This window comes from Rutidosis leptorrhynchoides, chromosome 1 (genome assembly GCF_046630445.1).
Source record: "Rutidosis leptorrhynchoides isolate AG116_Rl617_1_P2 chromosome 1, CSIRO_AGI_Rlap_v1, whole genome shotgun sequence".
In the NCBI taxonomy this organism is placed as follows: domain Eukaryota; kingdom Viridiplantae; phylum Streptophyta; class Magnoliopsida; order Asterales; family Asteraceae; genus Rutidosis; species Rutidosis leptorrhynchoides.
This window is the reverse complement of record NC_092333.1, coordinates 548,354,725-548,373,921: the sequence shown is the minus strand read 5'-3', so window position 1 is coordinate 548,373,921 and position 19,197 is coordinate 548,354,725. Positions and strand designations below refer to the sequence as shown.

General features: G+C 32.3%; 1 protein-coding gene across 1 annotated transcript; it reads left to right on the top strand.

Annotated features, from left to right (window-relative positions):
* The first annotated feature begins 10,328 nt into the window (after positions 1-10,328).
* On the top strand, positions 10,329-13,080 carry LOC139843395 (uncharacterized). Its single transcript, XM_071833467.1, has 3 exons — positions 10,329-10,746; positions 10,856-11,076; positions 12,994-13,080. Exons 1-3 carry the CDS (start codon positions 10,329-10,331, stop codon positions 13,078-13,080), a joined length of 726 nt encoding a protein of 241 aa, XP_071689568.1.
* The last annotated feature ends 6,117 nt before the right edge of the window (positions 13,081-19,197 follow it).

Below are 19,197 nucleotides of genomic sequence, written 5' to 3'. Positions count from 1 at the left end.
ATTCTTTCCGGTAATCCTTTCACAAACGCGTCGATCTTCTCTTCATCATCTTCGAATGCTCCCGGACACAATAGGCACAATTCTGTGAATCGTCTTTCGTACGTGGTAATGTCAAATCCTTGGGTTCGTAACCCTCTAAGTTCTGTCTTGAGCTTATTGACCTCGGTTCTGGGACGGTACTTCTCGTTCATCAAGTGCTTGAATGCTGACCACGGTAGTGCGTACGCATCATCTTGTCCCACTTGCTCTAGATAGGTATTCCACCATGTTAACGCAGAACCTGTGAAGGTATGCGTAGCGTACTTCACTTTGTCCTCTTCAGTACACTTACTTATGGCAAACACCGATTCAACCTTCTCGGTCCACCGTTTCAATCCGATCGGTCCTTCGGTTCCATCAAATTCCAAAGGTTTGCAGGCAGTGAATTCTTTGTAGGTGCATCCTACACAATTTCCTGTACTGCTAGATCCAAGGTTATTGTTGGTATGTAGCGCAGCCTGTACTGCGGCTATGTTTGAAGCTAGAAAAGTACGGAATTCCTCTTCATTCATATTCACGGTGTGTCGAGTAGTCGGTGCCATTTCCTTCAAAATAGTTAAATGGAACAAGTTAATCATACAGAATATTAAGAGTAGTTAATAGTATTTCGTAGCATAATATGAACTCATTTATAAAAGCTTTTTCTTCATATTAGCGTTTTATAAGTTTAAATTCGGGTAGTACCTACCCGTTAAGTTCATACTTAGTAGCTAATATACAATTCAACTACTACAATTCTATATGAAAAACTGATTATAATAATATTTCGCGTTCAAACTTTTATACAATATTTTACAAACTTACAATACCGCTTATTTTACATAAAGCATGAAATATAGCACACAATAACTTTGATACAAGATAGTTGTGAAGACAATTCTAGCTAGTACACAAGTCGTTCAGCAAAGGCAATAAAGACACGTAATTCATACGTCCAGAAACAAGTCATGCATTCTGGTTTTACTAGGACTACTTCCCATCCTTGGTCTTGTGCAACATAACCGTTATGGCCGTTGATAAGACAGCGTGTTGTAACGTCATCAAAGGGACGAGGGTTACGTAATGTCCAACAGTCCCGTAATAATCTAAAAACCTCATTTCTTACCCCAATTACCGACTCCGTCACTTGTGGAAACGTTTTGTTTAATAGTTGTAGCCCGATGTTCTTGTTCTCACTTTGGTGAGAAGCGAACATTACTAATCCGTAAGCATAACATGCTTCTTTATGTTGCATGTTAGCCGCTTTTTCTAAATCACGAAGTCCAATATTCGGATATATTGAGTCAAAATTATTTCTTAACCCGTTGCGTAAAATAGCATTTGGGTTCCCCGCAATATATGCGTCAAAGTAAACACATCGTAACTTATGGGTTTCCCAATGTGATATCCCCCATCTTTCAAACGAAAGTCTCTTATAAACCAAGACATTCTTGGAACGTTCTTCGAATGTCTTACAAACTGATCTCGCCTTAAATAGTTGTGCCGAAGAATTCTGGCCGACTCTAGACAAGATTTCATCAATCATGTCTCCGGGTAGGTCTCTTAAAATATTGGGTTGTCTATCCATTGTGTGTTTTTAAACTGTAAAATAGACAAGAGTTAGATTCATAAAAAAAATACTTATTAATACAAGCAATTTTTACATATATCATAAAGCATAAGAACACTATATTCCATATATTACACCACACGAATACAACTATCTTATTCCGACTCGCTCGTTTCTTCTTCTTCGGTTTTGGTTCGTTTTGCCAAGTTTCTAGGGATATATGATGTTCCCCTAATACGAGCCGTCGTTGTCCACATTGGTTTAGAAAAACCTGGTGGTTTAGAGGTTCCCGGGTCATTGTTACAACTTAAGGACTTCGGGGGTTGACGATACATATAAAGTTCATCGGGGTTGGAATTAGATTTCTCTATTTTTATGCCCTTTCCCTTATTATTTTCTTTTGCCTTTTTAAATTCAGTTGGGGTAATTTCTATAACATCATCGGAATTCTCGTCGGAATCCGATTCATCGGAGAATTGGTAATCCTCCCAATATTTTGCTTCCTTGGCGGAAACACCATTGACCATAATTAACTTTGGTCGGTTGGTTGAGGATTTTCTTTTACTTAACCGTTTTATTATTTCCCCCACCGGTTCTATTTCTTCATCCGGTTCCGATTCTTCTTCCGGTTCCGACTCTTCTTCCGGTTCCTCTTCGGGAACTTGTGAATCAGTCCACAAATCATTCCAATTTACATTTGACTCTTCATTATTATTAGGTGAGTCAATGGGACTTGTTCTAGAGGTAGACATCTATCACATAATATCAAACACGTTAAGAGATTAATATATCACATAATATTCATATGTTAAAAATATATAGTTTCCAACAAAAATGTTAAGCAATCATTTTTAAAGAAAACACGGTCGAAGTCCAGACTCACTAATGCATCCTAACAAACTCGATAAGACACACTAATGCAAATTTTCTGGTTCTCTAAGACCAACGCTCTGATACCAACTGAAATGTCCCGTTCTTATTGATTAAAAACGTTCCATATTAATTGATTTCGTTGCGAGGTTTTGACCTCTATATGCGACGTTTTTCAAAGACTGCATTCATTTTTAAACAAACCATAACCTTTATTTCATCAATAAAGGTTTAAAAAGCTTTATGTAGATTATCAAATAATGATAATCTAAAATATCCTGTTTACACACGACCATTACATAATGGTTTACAATACAAATATGTTACAACAAAATAAGTTTCTTGAATGCAGTTTTTACATAATATCATACAAGCATGGACTCCAAATCTTGTCCTTATTTAAGTATGCGACAGCGGAAGCTCTTAATAATCACCTGAGAATAAACATGCTTAAAACGTCAACAAAAATGTTGGTGAGTTATAGGTTTAACCTATATATATCAAATCGTAACAATAGACCACAAGATTTCATATTTCAATACACATCCCATACATAGAGATAAAAATCATTCATATGGTGAACACCTGGTAACCGACAATAACAAGATGCATATATAAGAATATCCCCATCATTCCGGGACACCCTTCGGATATGATATAAATTTCGAAGTACTAAAGCATCCGGTACTTTGGATGGGGTTTGTTAGGCCCAATAGATCTATCTTTAGGATTCGCGTCAATTAGGGTGTCTGTTCCCTAATTCTTAGATTACCAGACTTAATAAAAAGGGGCATATTCGATTTCGATAATTCAACCATAGAATGTAGTTTCACGTACTTGTGTCTATTTTGTAAATCATTTATAAAACCTGCATGTATTCTCATCCCAAAAATATTAGATTTTAAAAGTGGGACTATAACTCACTTTCACAGATTTTTACTTCGTCGGGAAGTAAGACTTGGCCACTGGTAGATTCACGAACCTATAACAATATATACATATATATCAAAGTATGTTCAAAATATATTTACAACACTTTTAATATATTTTGATGTTTTAAGTTTATTAAGTCAGCTGTCCTCGTTAGTAACCTACAACTAGTTGTCCACAGTTAGATGTACAGAAATAAATCGATAAATATTATCTTGAATCAATCCATGACCCATTGTATACGTATCTCAGTATTGATCACAACTCAAACTATATATATTTTGGAATCAACCTCAACCCTGTATAGCTAACTCCAACATTCACATATAGAGTGTCTATGGTTGTTCCGAAATATATATAGATGTGTCGACATGATAGGTCGAAACATTGTATACGTGTCCATGGTATCTCAAGATTACATAATATATAATACAAGTTGATTAAGTTATGGTTGGAATAGATTTGTTACCAATTTTCATGTAGCTAAAATGAGAAAAATTATCCAATCTTGTTTTACCCATAACTTCTTCATTTTAAATCCGTTTTGAGTGAATCAAATTGCTATGGTTTCATATTGAACTCTATTTTATGAATCTAAACAAAAAAAATATAGGTTTCTAGTCGGAAAAATAAGTTACAAGTCGTTTTTGTAAAGGTAGTCATTTCAGTCGAAAGAACGACGTCTAGATGACCATTTTAGAAAACATACTTCCACTTTGAGTTTAACCATAATTTTTGGATATAGTTTCATGTTCATAATAAAAATCATTTTCTCAGAATAACAACTTTTAAATCAAAGTTTATCATAGTTTTTAATTAACTAACCCAAAACAGCCCGCGGTGTTACTACGACGGCGTAAATCCGGTTTTACGGTGTTTTTCGTGTTTCCAGGTTTTAAATCATTAAGTTAGCATATCATATAGATATAGAACATGTGTTTAGTTGATTTTAAAAGTCAAGTTAGAAGGATTAACTTTTGTTTGCGAACAAGTTTAGAATTAACTAAACTATGTTCTAGTGATTACAAGTTTAAACCTTCGAATAAGATAGCTTTATATGTATGAATCGAATGATGTTATGAACATCATTACTACCTTAAGTTCCTTGGATGAACCTACTGGAAAAGAGAAAAATGGATCTAGCTTCAATGGATCCTTGGATGGCTCAAAGTTCTTGAAGCAAAATCATGACACGAAAACAAGTTCAAGTAAGATCATCACTTGAAATAAGATTGTTATAGTTATAGAAATTGAACCAAAGTTTGAATATGATTATTACCTTGTATTAGAATGATAACCTACTGTAAGAAACAAAGATTTCTTGAGGTTGGATGATCACCTTACAAGATTGGAAGTGAGCTAGCAAACTTGAAAGTATTCTTGATTTTATGAAACTAGAACTTTTGGAATTTATGAAGAACACTTAGAACTTGAAGATAGAACTTGAGAGAGTTCAATTAGATGAAGAAAATTGAAGAATGAAAGTGTTTGTAGGTGTTTTTGGTCGTTGGTGTATGGATTAGATATAAAGGATATGTAATTTTGTTTTCATGTAAATAAGTCATGAATGATTACTCATATTTTTGTAATCTTATGAGATATTTCATGCTAGTTGCCAAATGATGGTTCCCACATGTGTTAGGTGACTCACATGGGCTGCTAAGAGCTGATCATTGGAGTGTATATACCAATAGTACATACATCTAAAAGCTGTGTATTGTACGAGTACGAATACGGGTGCATACGAGTAGAATTGTTGATGAAACTGAACGAGAATGTAATTGTAAGCATTTTTGTTAAGTAGAAGTATTTTGATAAGTGTATTGAAGTCTTTCAAAAGTGTATAAATACATATTAAAACACTACATGTATATACATTTTAACTGAGTCGTTAAGTCATCGTTAGTCGTTACATGTAAGTGTTGTTTTGAAACCTTTAGGTTAACGATCTTGTTAAATGTTGTTAACCCAATGTTTATAATATCAAAAGAGATTTTAAATTATTATATTATCATGATATTATGATGTACGAATATCTCTTAATATGATATATATACATTAAATGTCGTTACAACGATAAACGTTACATATATGTCTCGTTTCAAAATCATTAAGTTAGTAGTCTTGTTTTTACATATGTAGTTCATTGTTAATATAATTAATGGTATGTTTACTTATCATAATATCATGTTAACTATATATATAACCATATATATGTCATCATATAGTTTTTTTTTACAAGTTTTAACGTTCGTGAATCACCGGTCAACTTGGGTGGTCAATTGTCTATATGAAACCTATTTCAATTAATCAAGTCTTAACAAGTTTGATTGCTTAACATGTTGGAAACATTTAATCATGTAAACATCAATCTCAATTAATATATATAAACATGGAAAAGTTCGGGTCACTACATCTCATCCCTGCCACTTCATTGTAACCTCTATTATCAGTGAAAGTGTTGAAGTTTGCCTGCGTTTTTGGGTTGTTGTTTCTTGTCGGAGCTGAATTACTCTTCACCTTTTCTTTTCCATCAATGTTTCTGTCGAATGCCTTGTAAGCTCTTAAATGCCACTCATCGATTGTCAAGTTGTTGAGTCTTCGTAGGAAAAATGTCTCATCATGTACCCCTTCAAAACGTATGAATGCAAATCTTTGCCCGTTTCTTAGACGTTTTTTAGGGATGAATACATCTCTTATTCCCCCTTGTGGTTTGAAAAACTTCCAGAAATCCGGTACAATCCACGATTCCGTGAAGTTGAAAATCATGAACGACATCACTCTTGGATTGTTTGGTCTACCTAGCCGACCCTGAAACCCGTTACCGTTGTACTCCCCTTGCTCGCCTGCAACCGAATGCTCTCCATTTGCCCTAGATTTGTTTCGTTTCTTTGTTACAGTTTCCCACCCCTTTTCGTTTTCTCTCTCCCTCTCTTTGTTTTCTCTCTCTCTCTCCATTGTCCGTTTAGTTTTATAATTAGTTAATGTGTTAGATATGCGGTGAAGATTTGATTCATAAAATTAACAATAAAAATAAATTTCTTTGATAAAATAATCTAATGGGTTTTAAACATATGAATATACTTTCGGTGACTTGCAAAACTGTTTTAAATGTTTCCTTTCTAGTTAGATCGATTAGATTGACCCATTTGAGATACCAGCATAAACTATTTAGCGCATTTTATATTTTTATATGTACATGGGTTAAAAATTGCCACATTTAACATAATGTATCGCTCTTACATAAAGGGACCTTACCGTAAAGGGACCTTACCGCATACGTCCCTCACGTAACTTTGAAAACACGGGTAACCATTTGCAACGACATCAAGATCATCAAGGCTGAAGTTGTAATGTTTTTAAAGAGCCAAATATAAGTACCTGAAATAAGAGGAACGCATTACAAGCAGCTGGAAACAACCCGTTAGTATTAGTGACGTCATATATTCGTAAGAATTACATACCTTTTGCAGTAATTCTAGGCTATTGTTGAGCCACACATATTTCTTAAGTTTTATTGGTGTACCTTTCGCATTGTCTGAGTATTAAATACATAGAAGCTGTAGCGAATGAAATGCAACAATTAAATGGCACGAAATGTATAAAATCATAGACATAAGCACAAACAGTTGAAGTGCAATACTTAATACTTTAATCGATTACCATCTAATAAAAAATCAAAGGCATATCCTGGATACGAATGAAACATAAAACAAAACCTGCAAGTAATCGAGAAGAATCAAAGTTCTTGTTAAGTAATGCGATATGAAACAATGTAAGAATTTGCAATCAGTCGTTTAAAATCAAAGACATGTACATCTTAATTCTTAATATGAAATTAAACATTTAAACTGAACACAAAACCAATCAAAATTCCTTCCTTTAATGCGATTTGAAACCCTAAACAAAGAATGATAATATCAATGTAAGGTTATGATACATAAAACTAACAGGAAAACGTCAGCTCATCTTAATAATACATTTTCATAATTGTTCTCAGCAATAACAGGTAAACATTGATTAAGAAAACATTGATAAGGAAGTATATCTTTATATGACAATGAGGCCTTGCTTCATTGGTATCCATGTTTCATGGATTCGAGAGTGACCCAGGTTCGAGTCTAACAACTAACAACTAACCTTGCCTTTCACAAAAAAATAAAAATAAAAATAAAAATAAAAATAAAAATAAAAATAAATAAATAAATAAATATATATATATATATATATATATATATATATATATATATATATATATATATATATATATATATATATATATAAACAAACTAATGAAGATACTGAATATATTGTTCATTTATTCATCATATCTAGCTGCATTTGCACACGATATAATCTTTATATGAAAGAAAAGAAGACGTATATGCCACTTTATTAACACCTAAAATTGATCATACCTTTGTAATTACATCAACTATACGATAACCATTCGGGTAATTAGTGCAAGCAATGTGTAGTGCAATAGTCGCCTATTCTTAATTAGCATACTAAATAGCTAATATCAAACAATACTGCTTCTTGTTGTAAGACACTTTTCAACTACAATTTTATCAAACATTTGGCGCGCATCATATGGGTGGCAATTAAAAGACATAATCTCGCTACACATTTTGTCGAAAGTTGTTGGTATCATGAAAAAACAAATATATGGAGATGAAGTATGAATCAACCCGATTTTACAAACACAAACACTAAACCTACAACCTGAAAAAAGTATCATAAAAAGTTAATGGCCATCTATAACGACCTTAGGACGAAAACAACTCAACAAAATCGGATATTTGTAGCAAAACCAAATCGAATCTCAATCAACATTCAACATTATAATCTAGATGAATAGAATTACAAACAAAATGGATATTACCTGCTTGCCATACCAAACCCGCGATATTAAGTGTTTGACTTCCAAACCGCAGTATAAAATCAACGAAACAACCACCTGTGGCCAAAAACAAGTAATGGGGTGAGAAGCTAAATCATTTCAAAACATGAAATCCAAACATTGATAGTACCTGTTTCAAACCATAATCGTCAAAATATTATTAATATCAAATGCAAAAGTTAATGGGGTGAGGAGCTAAATCATTTCAAAAAGGACGAAAAAACTTAAAACGCACATACCTTTCGTATACACATCTAAATTCATGATGTTTGATGAGTAATTTTCTCCGTAGAGCTTGAGAAGCTGATCGACCATGTCTATTCCTGTTGTTGTTGGCATCACCTCAAGTGTATACTATCGAGAAGACAACATACAGAATGACCGTCACTAAGCAAATTCAGAAACAAACTTTACGACACGCACAAAATGAATAAGTTATTTATTGAGAACTGTAAATATCACAAGCAAGACTAACCCATGTTAAGGATTAAATACCATTGTCTAAAATACAAAAAACTGAAGTAATGCAAGTATTTGATGCTCCCACTTTCTTTGAGCTGCAACGAAGCTACACGATAGTTGGGTCTCTATAAATACCTTATGCATATACCATTTTAATGAATTACTTTTTTTATCTTCACTGAAGCTACACGATAGTTGGATCTCACATCGATAGTACTGTTGGAGGTGACAAAGTGCTCATATCAATGATGATAACACAATAATATTATGTTGACTTTGACTGGTAAAGCTTGTTAAACTGCTCCTATCAACGATGACTTGCATTTTCTTAGTTATGCATTACCAATAAAAAGATTAAAGCATACAAAAAATTACTAAAAAGCCCTTAATGATAAGTTTACAAAAAATTCTTAAAGATTACTGTTAAAAATTTTCAGGAACATTTTGAGAAAAAAACCATGATTTGATGATGGCACAAGTAAAATGGAGTGTGAAATTATCATCTCCCGCCAAATAACAATAACCTCATCCGATACTTAATTTGACTCATTATAAGCTATACATATACCACAATGAGAAGACCCCGGGGTCGGTTGCGATACAGTTTGCTTAAAGCTCGGGTTTAGTTAGCTTTTGCTCTTTGTTGAGTGTTAGGGTTGTTCACTGCCTCCGAGCCTTATAGCGCTTTTGTCTCGTTGTATCTTTTGTTAGTCTTTTTCATCTATTGATGTAAAAGATTTTTTTAATGTTATCGTTATTTTAGCCAAAAAAATAAAAAATAAAAAAATAAAAAAAAAATAAAATACCACAATGAGAAGACCCATTACAAGAAACATAAAACGACCCCACTGGAAATATAATACAGAACAAGTTATACCAAATAATTTTTTACAACATTACTTAGTGACCGCGTTGCACTTCAACCAACTAGTCTGTTTGATATGCAGCCATGTAGAATATAGATTTAAAAATTTTAAAATTGTAAAGCCTAGATAATTGAAAAATTAGCAGGTGTCCAAGGCCATGGATTGAAAATTGCAGGGTCTTTGATATTTGATAAGTGGAGTATTAATAAGTATATAACATACTAGACAAAACTAAACAAGTAAGCGCTGAATGGTTCATAATTTGAATAATTCAAAGGTTCTGAATGATGATGATGTTATTTCTTAATAACAATAACCTGTTTGATAATAATTTTTAACGAATAATATGAATGATGTAAAATAACCTTATTAACATTAATAAAAACTACAATATAGTTGTTTAATAAATGATTTTGATATAATTCAAATAGAAAATTATATAAAGTTTAGGTGTTTAATGGTTAAGAGAGAATTGTAGCTCTGAAAGCACCATATGTTATTAAGAGGCCAGAAAAAAAAAAGCGCTGAACACTAAATGGTTTAGTATTAAGCGTTGAAACCAAATGATTTATGGGTTAAAATCATTAAATCGATTCATGGCTACGTGTTTGAAAAAACTTCGGCTACTTGTAGTAGCACTTAGAGCAATATCGTCACTTGTTGTCTTTCATGTTTAAGAGATGGGCTTCTTCCGAATGACTTTTTTAAAATGGCTCTCCGGAATGGTGAGTCCATCCGTTTTTGGCACGATTTATGGATAGGCAATGAGCCGTTAGCCTCACGTTTTAACAGGCTCTTCCATTTAGATTCCGACCCAAACGGATCTATTGCCTCTAAAGTTGTTAATGGTTCGTGGGTGTTTAATTGGAATAGAGATTTTGTCGGTGGTAGAAATGAACAATCTCTTAGTGCACTCATTGAATCGTTGGGCTCCCCTACGCTTGCTGACAAACATGACGAATGGACATGTAGCTCGAGTAAAGACGGGATGTTCTTTGTTAAACATTCTCGGTTACTTATCGACCGAAGGCGTCTCCCTTCTGCTCAGGTTGGTACTTTGTGGTTCAGTTTTATCCCTCGTAAAGTGAATATTTTCTTTGTGGCGTTTCCGTTTAGATCGTATTCTCGTTCGTAGGAACCTTTCCGCAAAAGGAATAGATGTTGATTCCATTGTTTGTCCGGTTTGTAACGATGATATAGAGACGAGGGATCATCTTTTTTTCGGTTGCAATGTAGTGCGTGATCTTTGGCATAAAATTTCGATTTTTCTCGGTTACGGTTTGCCTCATTTATCTTCGTGGGAGTCGTTCGTGGTTTGGTTAGAAGGCGTTAATTTACCGGTCACCTTAAAGAATCGGATTGTTGCTGTTACGATTACTACTTTATGGGCTCTATGGCGATTCAGAAACGGCATTGTTTTTCATGATTCATTTTGTTCTAAAAGTAGTTTATTCGATGTAATTAGACTTTTTTTCTTTTCGTTGGATTAAAAATAGAGGTCATTTAGTTTCCAATTGGAACTTATGGCTTTCTATGCCCTTGTAATTATCCCTTAGCGCCTTGTTAGGGATCGTTTGATATATATATATATATATATATATATATATATATATATATATATATATATATATATATATATATATATATATATATATATATATATATATATATATATATATATATATATATATATATATATATGGGTAGGATTAAGAGGGAAGTAACCAATCGGGGGGAAGCGGGGGGAAGTAAAAACTTTTTTTTCTTTTCGTTTTTTGAAAAAACTTTGTTCACGAACATTATAGATGAGATGAAAATATGAACATTTAGTAGAGACACTTTGTGATAAATGTTTTTATTTTGGCGGGAAAACGCTCGAAGAAGTAATATATAACAATTATCGTGTTTTTCGAGCGTATGTTGAGGTTTTAACTATTAGGGTTTAGATATTAGGGTTTATAGGGTTTAGATATTAGGGTTTAGAAATTTAGGGTTTAGGGTTTAGATTTAGGGTTTAGATTTAGGATTTAGATTGAGTTTTTAACACGAACGGTTTAGAGTTTAGGGTTTAGGGTTTAGGGTTTGGTGTTTTGGGTTTATGGAATAAACCCAAAACACCAAACCCTAAACCCTAAACCCTAAACCCTAAACCCTAAACTCTAAATCGGGCTAAATTTTACTTCACAAAACATGAAGAAAAAAAACGTTCATATTCTTCACGAATAATATTTTCTTGAATGTTATTTTTGTCGATCATTTTCCCGCCTAAATAATAACATTCATCACAAAGTGTCTCTTCTAAATGTTCATATTTTCGTGTGATCCTGATGCCGGAAAAAAAAATTCTAAAAAAAATAAAATTTTTTTCTTCCCCCCGATTGGTTACTTCCTCATTGATCATGCCCATATATATATATATATAATTTAGTTTTAATATATATATATATATATATATATATATATTTATATATATATATATACATATATATATATATAGTGGTAAGATCAAGAGGGAAGTAACCAATTAGGGGGAAGCAAAAACTTTTTGTTTTCTTTCGTTTTTTGGAAAAACTTTGTTCACGAACATTATAGATGAGATGAAAATATGAACATTTAGTAGAGACACTTTGTGATAAATATTTTTATTTTGGCGGAAAAACGCTCGAAGAAGTAATATATAACAATTATCGTATTTTTCGAGCGTATATTGAGGTTTTAGCTATTGGGGTTTAGATATTAGGGTTTAGATATTAGGGTTTATAGGGTTTAGATATTATGGTTTAGAAATTTAGGGTTTAGGGTTTAGATTTAGGGTTTAGATTTAGGATTTAGATTGAGTTTTTAACACGAACGGTTTAGAGTTTAGGGTTTAGGGTTTAGGGTTTAGGGTTTAGGGTTTGGTGTTTTGGGTTTAGGGAATAAACCCAAAACACCAAACCCTAAACCCTAAACTCTAAATCGGGCTAAATTTTACTTCACAAAACATGAAGAAAAAAAACGTTCATATTCTTCACGAACAATATTATCTTGAATTTTATTTTTGTCGATCGTTTTCCCGCCTAAATAATAACATTCATCACGAAGTGTCTCTTCTAAATGTTCATATTTTCGTGTGACCTTGGTGCCGGAAAAAAAAATTCCAAAAAAACGAATTTTTTTTTTTTTGCTTCCCTCCGCTTCCTCCCGAACGGTTACTTCCCCATTGATCCTGCCCATATATATATATATATATATATATATATATATATATATATATATATATATATATATATATATATATATATATATATATATATATGGTTCATAGACTATTAATGTTGTAGTTGTCAATACGATATAAGGAATACTCCAATAATGTTTGTACTCGCATACAGGCGATATTCTTCATTGAAGCAATTGGTGCTCTGGAACCTAGGAAAAGTGCACTTGAAAAGATGATTTTGAGGAGGAAAAAAAGATGAGGATAATCAACTCATGGTTACTGATTGGGTGATTGATTGGGTGATGATATATACACAACCATTTTTTACATATACACAATCAAACATGCTTTACAGTGTTGTGAAGTACAAGACTGTCACTACAACAAATTTATCAATTGTTCACGTATATTTCTACACACTTGTAAGAAAGTGTGAGCTTTTTGTCAAATTCCTCACACTTATAAATATGTATAAGTTTGTTACATTTATAAATGTTGAATGTTATTCAAATTTCACACTTAAAATTGTAGGAAAAGTTTGTTCACACTTATTAGTGTGTACAAACACAAATTTAATCACATTTAAAAATGTGAGTAAAATTTGTTACACCTCATTTCTTCACACAAGGGGGAGCGTGAACAAATCTAGTGCGACAAAATTAACTTAACACTCTTAAGTATGATTATATTTATTATTATACACACAAATTAGTATAAACTTTTTTCCCCACACTTTTATGTGTAAAACTATAACGGTATTCTATACTTATAAATGTAATACATTTACACACATTTACAAGTGTGAGGAATTTAACAAAAAAGTACACACTTTTTAAAAGTGTGTAAATTTATGCGTGATTAATTAGCAAATTTGTTGTAGTGTGTAAAGCATAATTGGTTGTGTATGTGTAAAAAATGGTTGTGTACATATCACTTCCGTTACTGATGTTGTTAGGGATCACGAAAAGTTTTGGAATTTAGATATTTCTGCAGTCACTTATATATGATTTGGTCACTGCGTTTGACTTTTGCAAGTCAACTGCTATCACTACAACAAATTTGCTAATTAACCACGCATAAATTTACACATTTTTAAAAAGTGTGTACTTTTTTGTTAAATTCCTCACACTTGTAAATGTATTACATTTATAAATGTAGATAATTATTATAGTTTCACACATAAAAGTGTGAGAAAAAAAAGTTCACACTAATTTGTGTGTATAATTATAAATATAACCACACTTAAGAGTGTTAAGTTAATTTTGTCGCACTAGATTTGTTCACGCTCTCCCTTGTGTGAAGAAGTGAGGTGTAACAAATTTTACTCACATTTTTAAATGTGATTAAATTTGTGTTTGTATACACTAATAAGTGTGAACAAACTTTCCTACAATTTTAAGTGTGAAATTTGAATAACATTCAACATTTATAAATGTAACAAACTTATACATATTTATAAGTGTGAGGAATTTGACAAAAAGCTCACACTTTCTTACAAGTGTGTAAAAATATGCGTGAACAATTGATAAATTTGTTGTAGTGTATACTTGGATTATTCTAATGTGGTGGCTGTATTTGTTTATATTTTTTTTTTTTTTTTTTTTGAACGGCATGTTAGTTATATCGCACGGTTAGTGGTTAGATCGCACATCGCACGTTCCAGGAGGAAACCGCCACCATCCAAACGGGCAGGTGGGGAAAACCCCCTGGTGAGACTCGAACCCGGGTCTCCTCGAAACCATGCAAGCATGGTTACCAATGAGGCAAAGCCCCATTGGCGTATTTGTTTATATATTATTTATTATATTCATGATAACATGTCGTTAATTGTGTTACAATAACCGGCCAAGGACTCAAGGAAAAAAATAGGACTGCCATAATGTGCAAACAACAAATGAAGTTGTAAACTGCCTATGTGTAATCGTTATGTTGCATGTAGCAATAAGGAGTAATGTGTAAAATGTTTCTAAAAAACCTATGTATAATCGTTAACTATTATTTACAATGCTTTTGTACATGGTTGGCCGTCGCAACGCGCGGCTAACCATATGCTTGTTAACATAAAAAGATGATTTATTACCTAATAGTGATTAGGGATGAATATAGACCTTTGGATCAAAGGGTATGTGGACACTCACATCTAACGGTAACTTTACGGTTAAAAGTCTTACTTCAATTATTTATGTTCATTTTTATACGGGTTCCTCCTCCTCGTTCGTTACTATGCGGAATAATTTATTACCGAAGAAAATTGGAATATTTGTTTGGAGGGCTTTTCAAAAACGTCTCCCCGATAGGAATGAACTAGATAAGCGAGGTATAGACTTAGACACCGTTCGTTGTCCGTTATGTGATGGCGATATCGAGACCGTTGACCATTCCTTACTTAGATGCAATAAATCTCTGGATATTTGGAATCGGATCTTCTCATGGTGGGGTTTCGGCTCAATACCTAACCTTAGTATGAACGAAATTCTATGTGGGGATGGTCCGAATAATTTGACAGAGAATGGGAAGCGGATGTGGCAAGCGGTAGTATGGGTTTGTGCTTATCTTATTTGGGTAAATAGGAATAATGTTGTTTTTCGAGGAAAAGGTTGGTGCATTCCGGTGGCAATAAACGAGATTTAAGTAAAGGCTTTTGAGTGGATTTCCCATCGAGTTAGAGGTCGGAAAATAGATTGGTTAACTTGGTTATGTAATCCCAACACTTATCTTAATTAGTTGGTTTTGTCGTGAACGTAGAATGTGCTTAGTTTAGATTTTGGTTGCTCACTTTGCAACTTGTCGGGATTGTAAATTGCTTGGGCCGTTTTGGCTCAAACCTTGTATATGTTTCGAGTTTAATATATTGTTTGCTTTTCAAAAAAAAAAAAAAAAAGGATGGAGGTTTTAGAAATATTTATTATTTAATAAAAACTCTCTTTTAAAGTATAGTAGGATAGGATATGATAGAATAAGATATGATATGATAGCTTAAATAAATTACATAAATAATCATTAATTCAATACCGTGATTAAGATAAACATGCCTAATCCAAAACCAATTATTTAATAAAATAATAACACGAAATTACAATATGCCTAATTGTATATGTGTAATAAATAACTATCGGAACAAGATAATAACTATCGGAACATGGTTATAGAACTACTATTTAAGAAGTAGAAAACAAATAATTGCGATGTACAAAATTAATCTACATATATCATTTATTACTTTAACTAATAATCGATGTAAGTTTAATATTATTAACTCTTCTTAATTTTGATTTTAATTTTGATTAGAATTAAAAGAAAACAATATTATTATAACAGTGGATTCTACCATTTTCATGGCGTCTATTATTATTTTCATTTTAGTATTTTTTTTTTAAAACTTTTTCCTACTTAAAGGTCGGAGGTCCTCTCGGAAGCAATCTCTTTTTCCGTTGAATAAAGAGAGTGATGACTTTCTCTACTCTTGAGAGTGTTTTCACTCTGGGTGGAGAAATGACTTGTCTTTATTCTCGGATAGAGGAAGGATTGTCTAAATCTCACCTCCCTTATACACCACTCATGTGGTATTAGGTTACGTTGTTGTTGTTGTTGTAATATTATTATAACAGATCTATCGGTATTGATTTCTTTTTATTTACTTATTATATACTATATTTATTTATTTAAGTTACAGTTTATGTTTTTATGTTGGCTCTATTTGAGTCAACAGCAGGCGTTGATTTATTGGTGTCTTGACTATCGTTTAGAGTCTAAATTGAATTACATGCAGTTTTGAAATTCATGAAAATTTAATTCTACCATTTTCATGGCGTCTCAATTTTATTTTAATTTTATTCTACTTAAAAAAAAAGTCTACTTATTGGCCGGAGGTCCATTCGGAAGCAATCTCTTTATCCGTCGAATAGAGAGAGAGATGACTTTCTCTACTTATGAGAGTGTTTTCACTTTGGGTGGAGAAATGACTTGTTTTTATTCTCGGATAGAGGAAGGATTGTCTACATCTCATCTCTCTCATACACCACTCATGTCGTATTGGGTTTTGTTGTTGTTGTTTATGTTTTTATGATGCCATATAAAACTTTATACGTACTCCAATAAAAGAAACATATATTGTGCTTACATGATGCTTAAGCTATAAATTAAGTTTTCACTGTCGATATATTCGTCTGGTATTAGATAAGTTTGCTCAGTCGTTCTCATCGGTTAACAGGTAAAAACAACTTTAAACATGCTCATGTTTGAAGTTTTATTGATAAATTGTCAATTGTAGTTAAATGGTTATTTGGTAATCCTTATAAATATTTAGAGATCTATGTTTACTCTGCTTCGTTTGAGATTTTGACATAATATAATTAGTTTGTACAAAAAACATGTACAATTAAAGATGTACATAAATCGTTATTATTATTAACGGTCAGTTTTAAAATAACTTTTTACGAACTCGTGTTTATTGTTTTACTGATTGTCAATTTAAATTATATTGGTTCTAACGGACGGGCTCATAATTTATGTGTTAGTAACAGAGCATAACCTATGCGTTGATATTTAATACTAATGTTTTCAATACAAAAGTTATCAATAATAAAGGGACTTTTTCGTTGTAAATGTCTTATGCATTTGATAAGTATAACTATAAATACTAACGTCACCGAATACTAATTTATACAACTACCGTGCAACGCACGGGCAGGGGCGGCCCTAGTGGGTGACAAAGGGTGCGACCGCACCGGGCATCAAAAATTTGGGGGCATCAAATTTTCGGTTCATGCAATGTTATATTAGACAATTTTCGAATGAATTATGTAATTGTGTTGACTATATTATGCCTTAAGTAAAGATTCAGCTATTATTCAAGTTGATTAAAAAAATCAAGCTTTGTTAGGTTAGTTTTAATGGAGTTTCAACGAGCGAAGAAGACAAGTACAAAGAAGGCTAGGGTGAGGTCTGCAGTGACCCGAACTTTTCCATGTTTATATATATTAATTGAGATTGATATTTACATGATTAAATGTTTCCAACATGTTAAGCAATCAAACTTGTTAAGACTTGATCAATTGAAATATGTTTCATATAGACAATTGACCACCCAAGTTGACCGGTGATTCACGAACGTTAAAACTTGTAAAAACTATATGATGACATATATATGGATATATATATAGTTAACATGATACTATGATAAGTAAACATATCATTAAGTATATTAACAATGAACTACATATGTAAAAACAAGACTACTAACTTAATGATTTTTAAACGAGACATATATGTAACGATTATCGTTGTAAAGACATTTAATGTATATATATCATATTAAGAGATATTCATACATGATAATATCATGATAATATAATAATTTAAAATCTCATTTGATATTATAAACATTGGGTTAACAACATTTAACAAGATCGTTAACCTAAAAGTTTCAAAACAACACTTACATGTAACGACTAACGATGACTTAACGACTCAGTTAAAATGTATATACATGTAGTATTTTAATATGTATTTATACACTTTTGAAAGACTTCAATACACTTATCAAAATACTTCTACTTAACAAAAATGCTTACAATTACATCCTCGTTCAGTTTCATCAACAATTCTACTCGTATGCACCCGTATTCGTACTCGTACAATACACAGCTTTTAGATGTATGTACTATTGGTATATACACTCCAATGATCAGCTCTTAGCAGCCCATGTGAGTCACCTAACACATGTGGGAACCATCATTTGGCAACTAGCATGAAATATCTCATAAAATTACAAAAATATGAGTAATCATTCATGACTTATTTACATGAAAACAAAATAACATATCCTTTATATCTAATCCATACACCAACGACCAAAAACACCTACAAACACTTTCATTCTTCAATTTTATTCATCTAATTGATCTCTCTCAAGTTCTATCTTCAAGTTCTAAGTGTTCTTCATAAATTCCAAAAGTTCTAGTTTCATAAAATCAAGAATACTTTCAAGTTTGCTAGCTCACTTCCAATCTTGTAAGGTGATCATCCAACCTCAAGAAATCTTTGTTTCTTACAGTAGGTTATCATTCTAATACAAGGTAATAATCATATTCAAACTTTGGTTCAATTTCTATAACTATAACAATCTTATTTTAAGTGATGATCTTACTTGAACTTGTTTTCGTGTCATGATTCTGCTTCAAGAACTTCGAGCCATCCAAGGATCCATTGAAGCTAGATCCATTTTTCTCTTTTCCAGTAGGTTTATCCAAGGAACTTAAGGTAGTAATGATGTTCATAACATCATTCGATTCATACATATAAAGCTATCTTATTCGAAGGTTTAAACTTGTAATCACTAGAACATAGTTTAGTTAATTCTAAACTTGTTCGCAAA

What these genes read in the sequence shown, in the direction of transcription:
- LOC139843395 (XM_071833467.1), top strand. Translation starts at nt 10,329, where the DNA reads ATGGCTCTCCGGAATGGTGAGTCCATCCGTTTTTGGCACGATTTATGG. An exon ending in TCCGTTTAGATCGTATTCTC is followed by an intron (nt 10,747 to 10,855) that starts GTTCGTAGGAAC and finishes GTTGCAATGTAG; the next exon opens with TGCGTGATCTTTGGCATAAA. An exon ending in CTAAAAGTAGTTTATTCGAT is followed by an intron (nt 11,077 to 12,993) that starts GTAATTAGACTT and finishes ACTCGCATACAG; the next exon opens with GCGATATTCTTCATTGAAGC.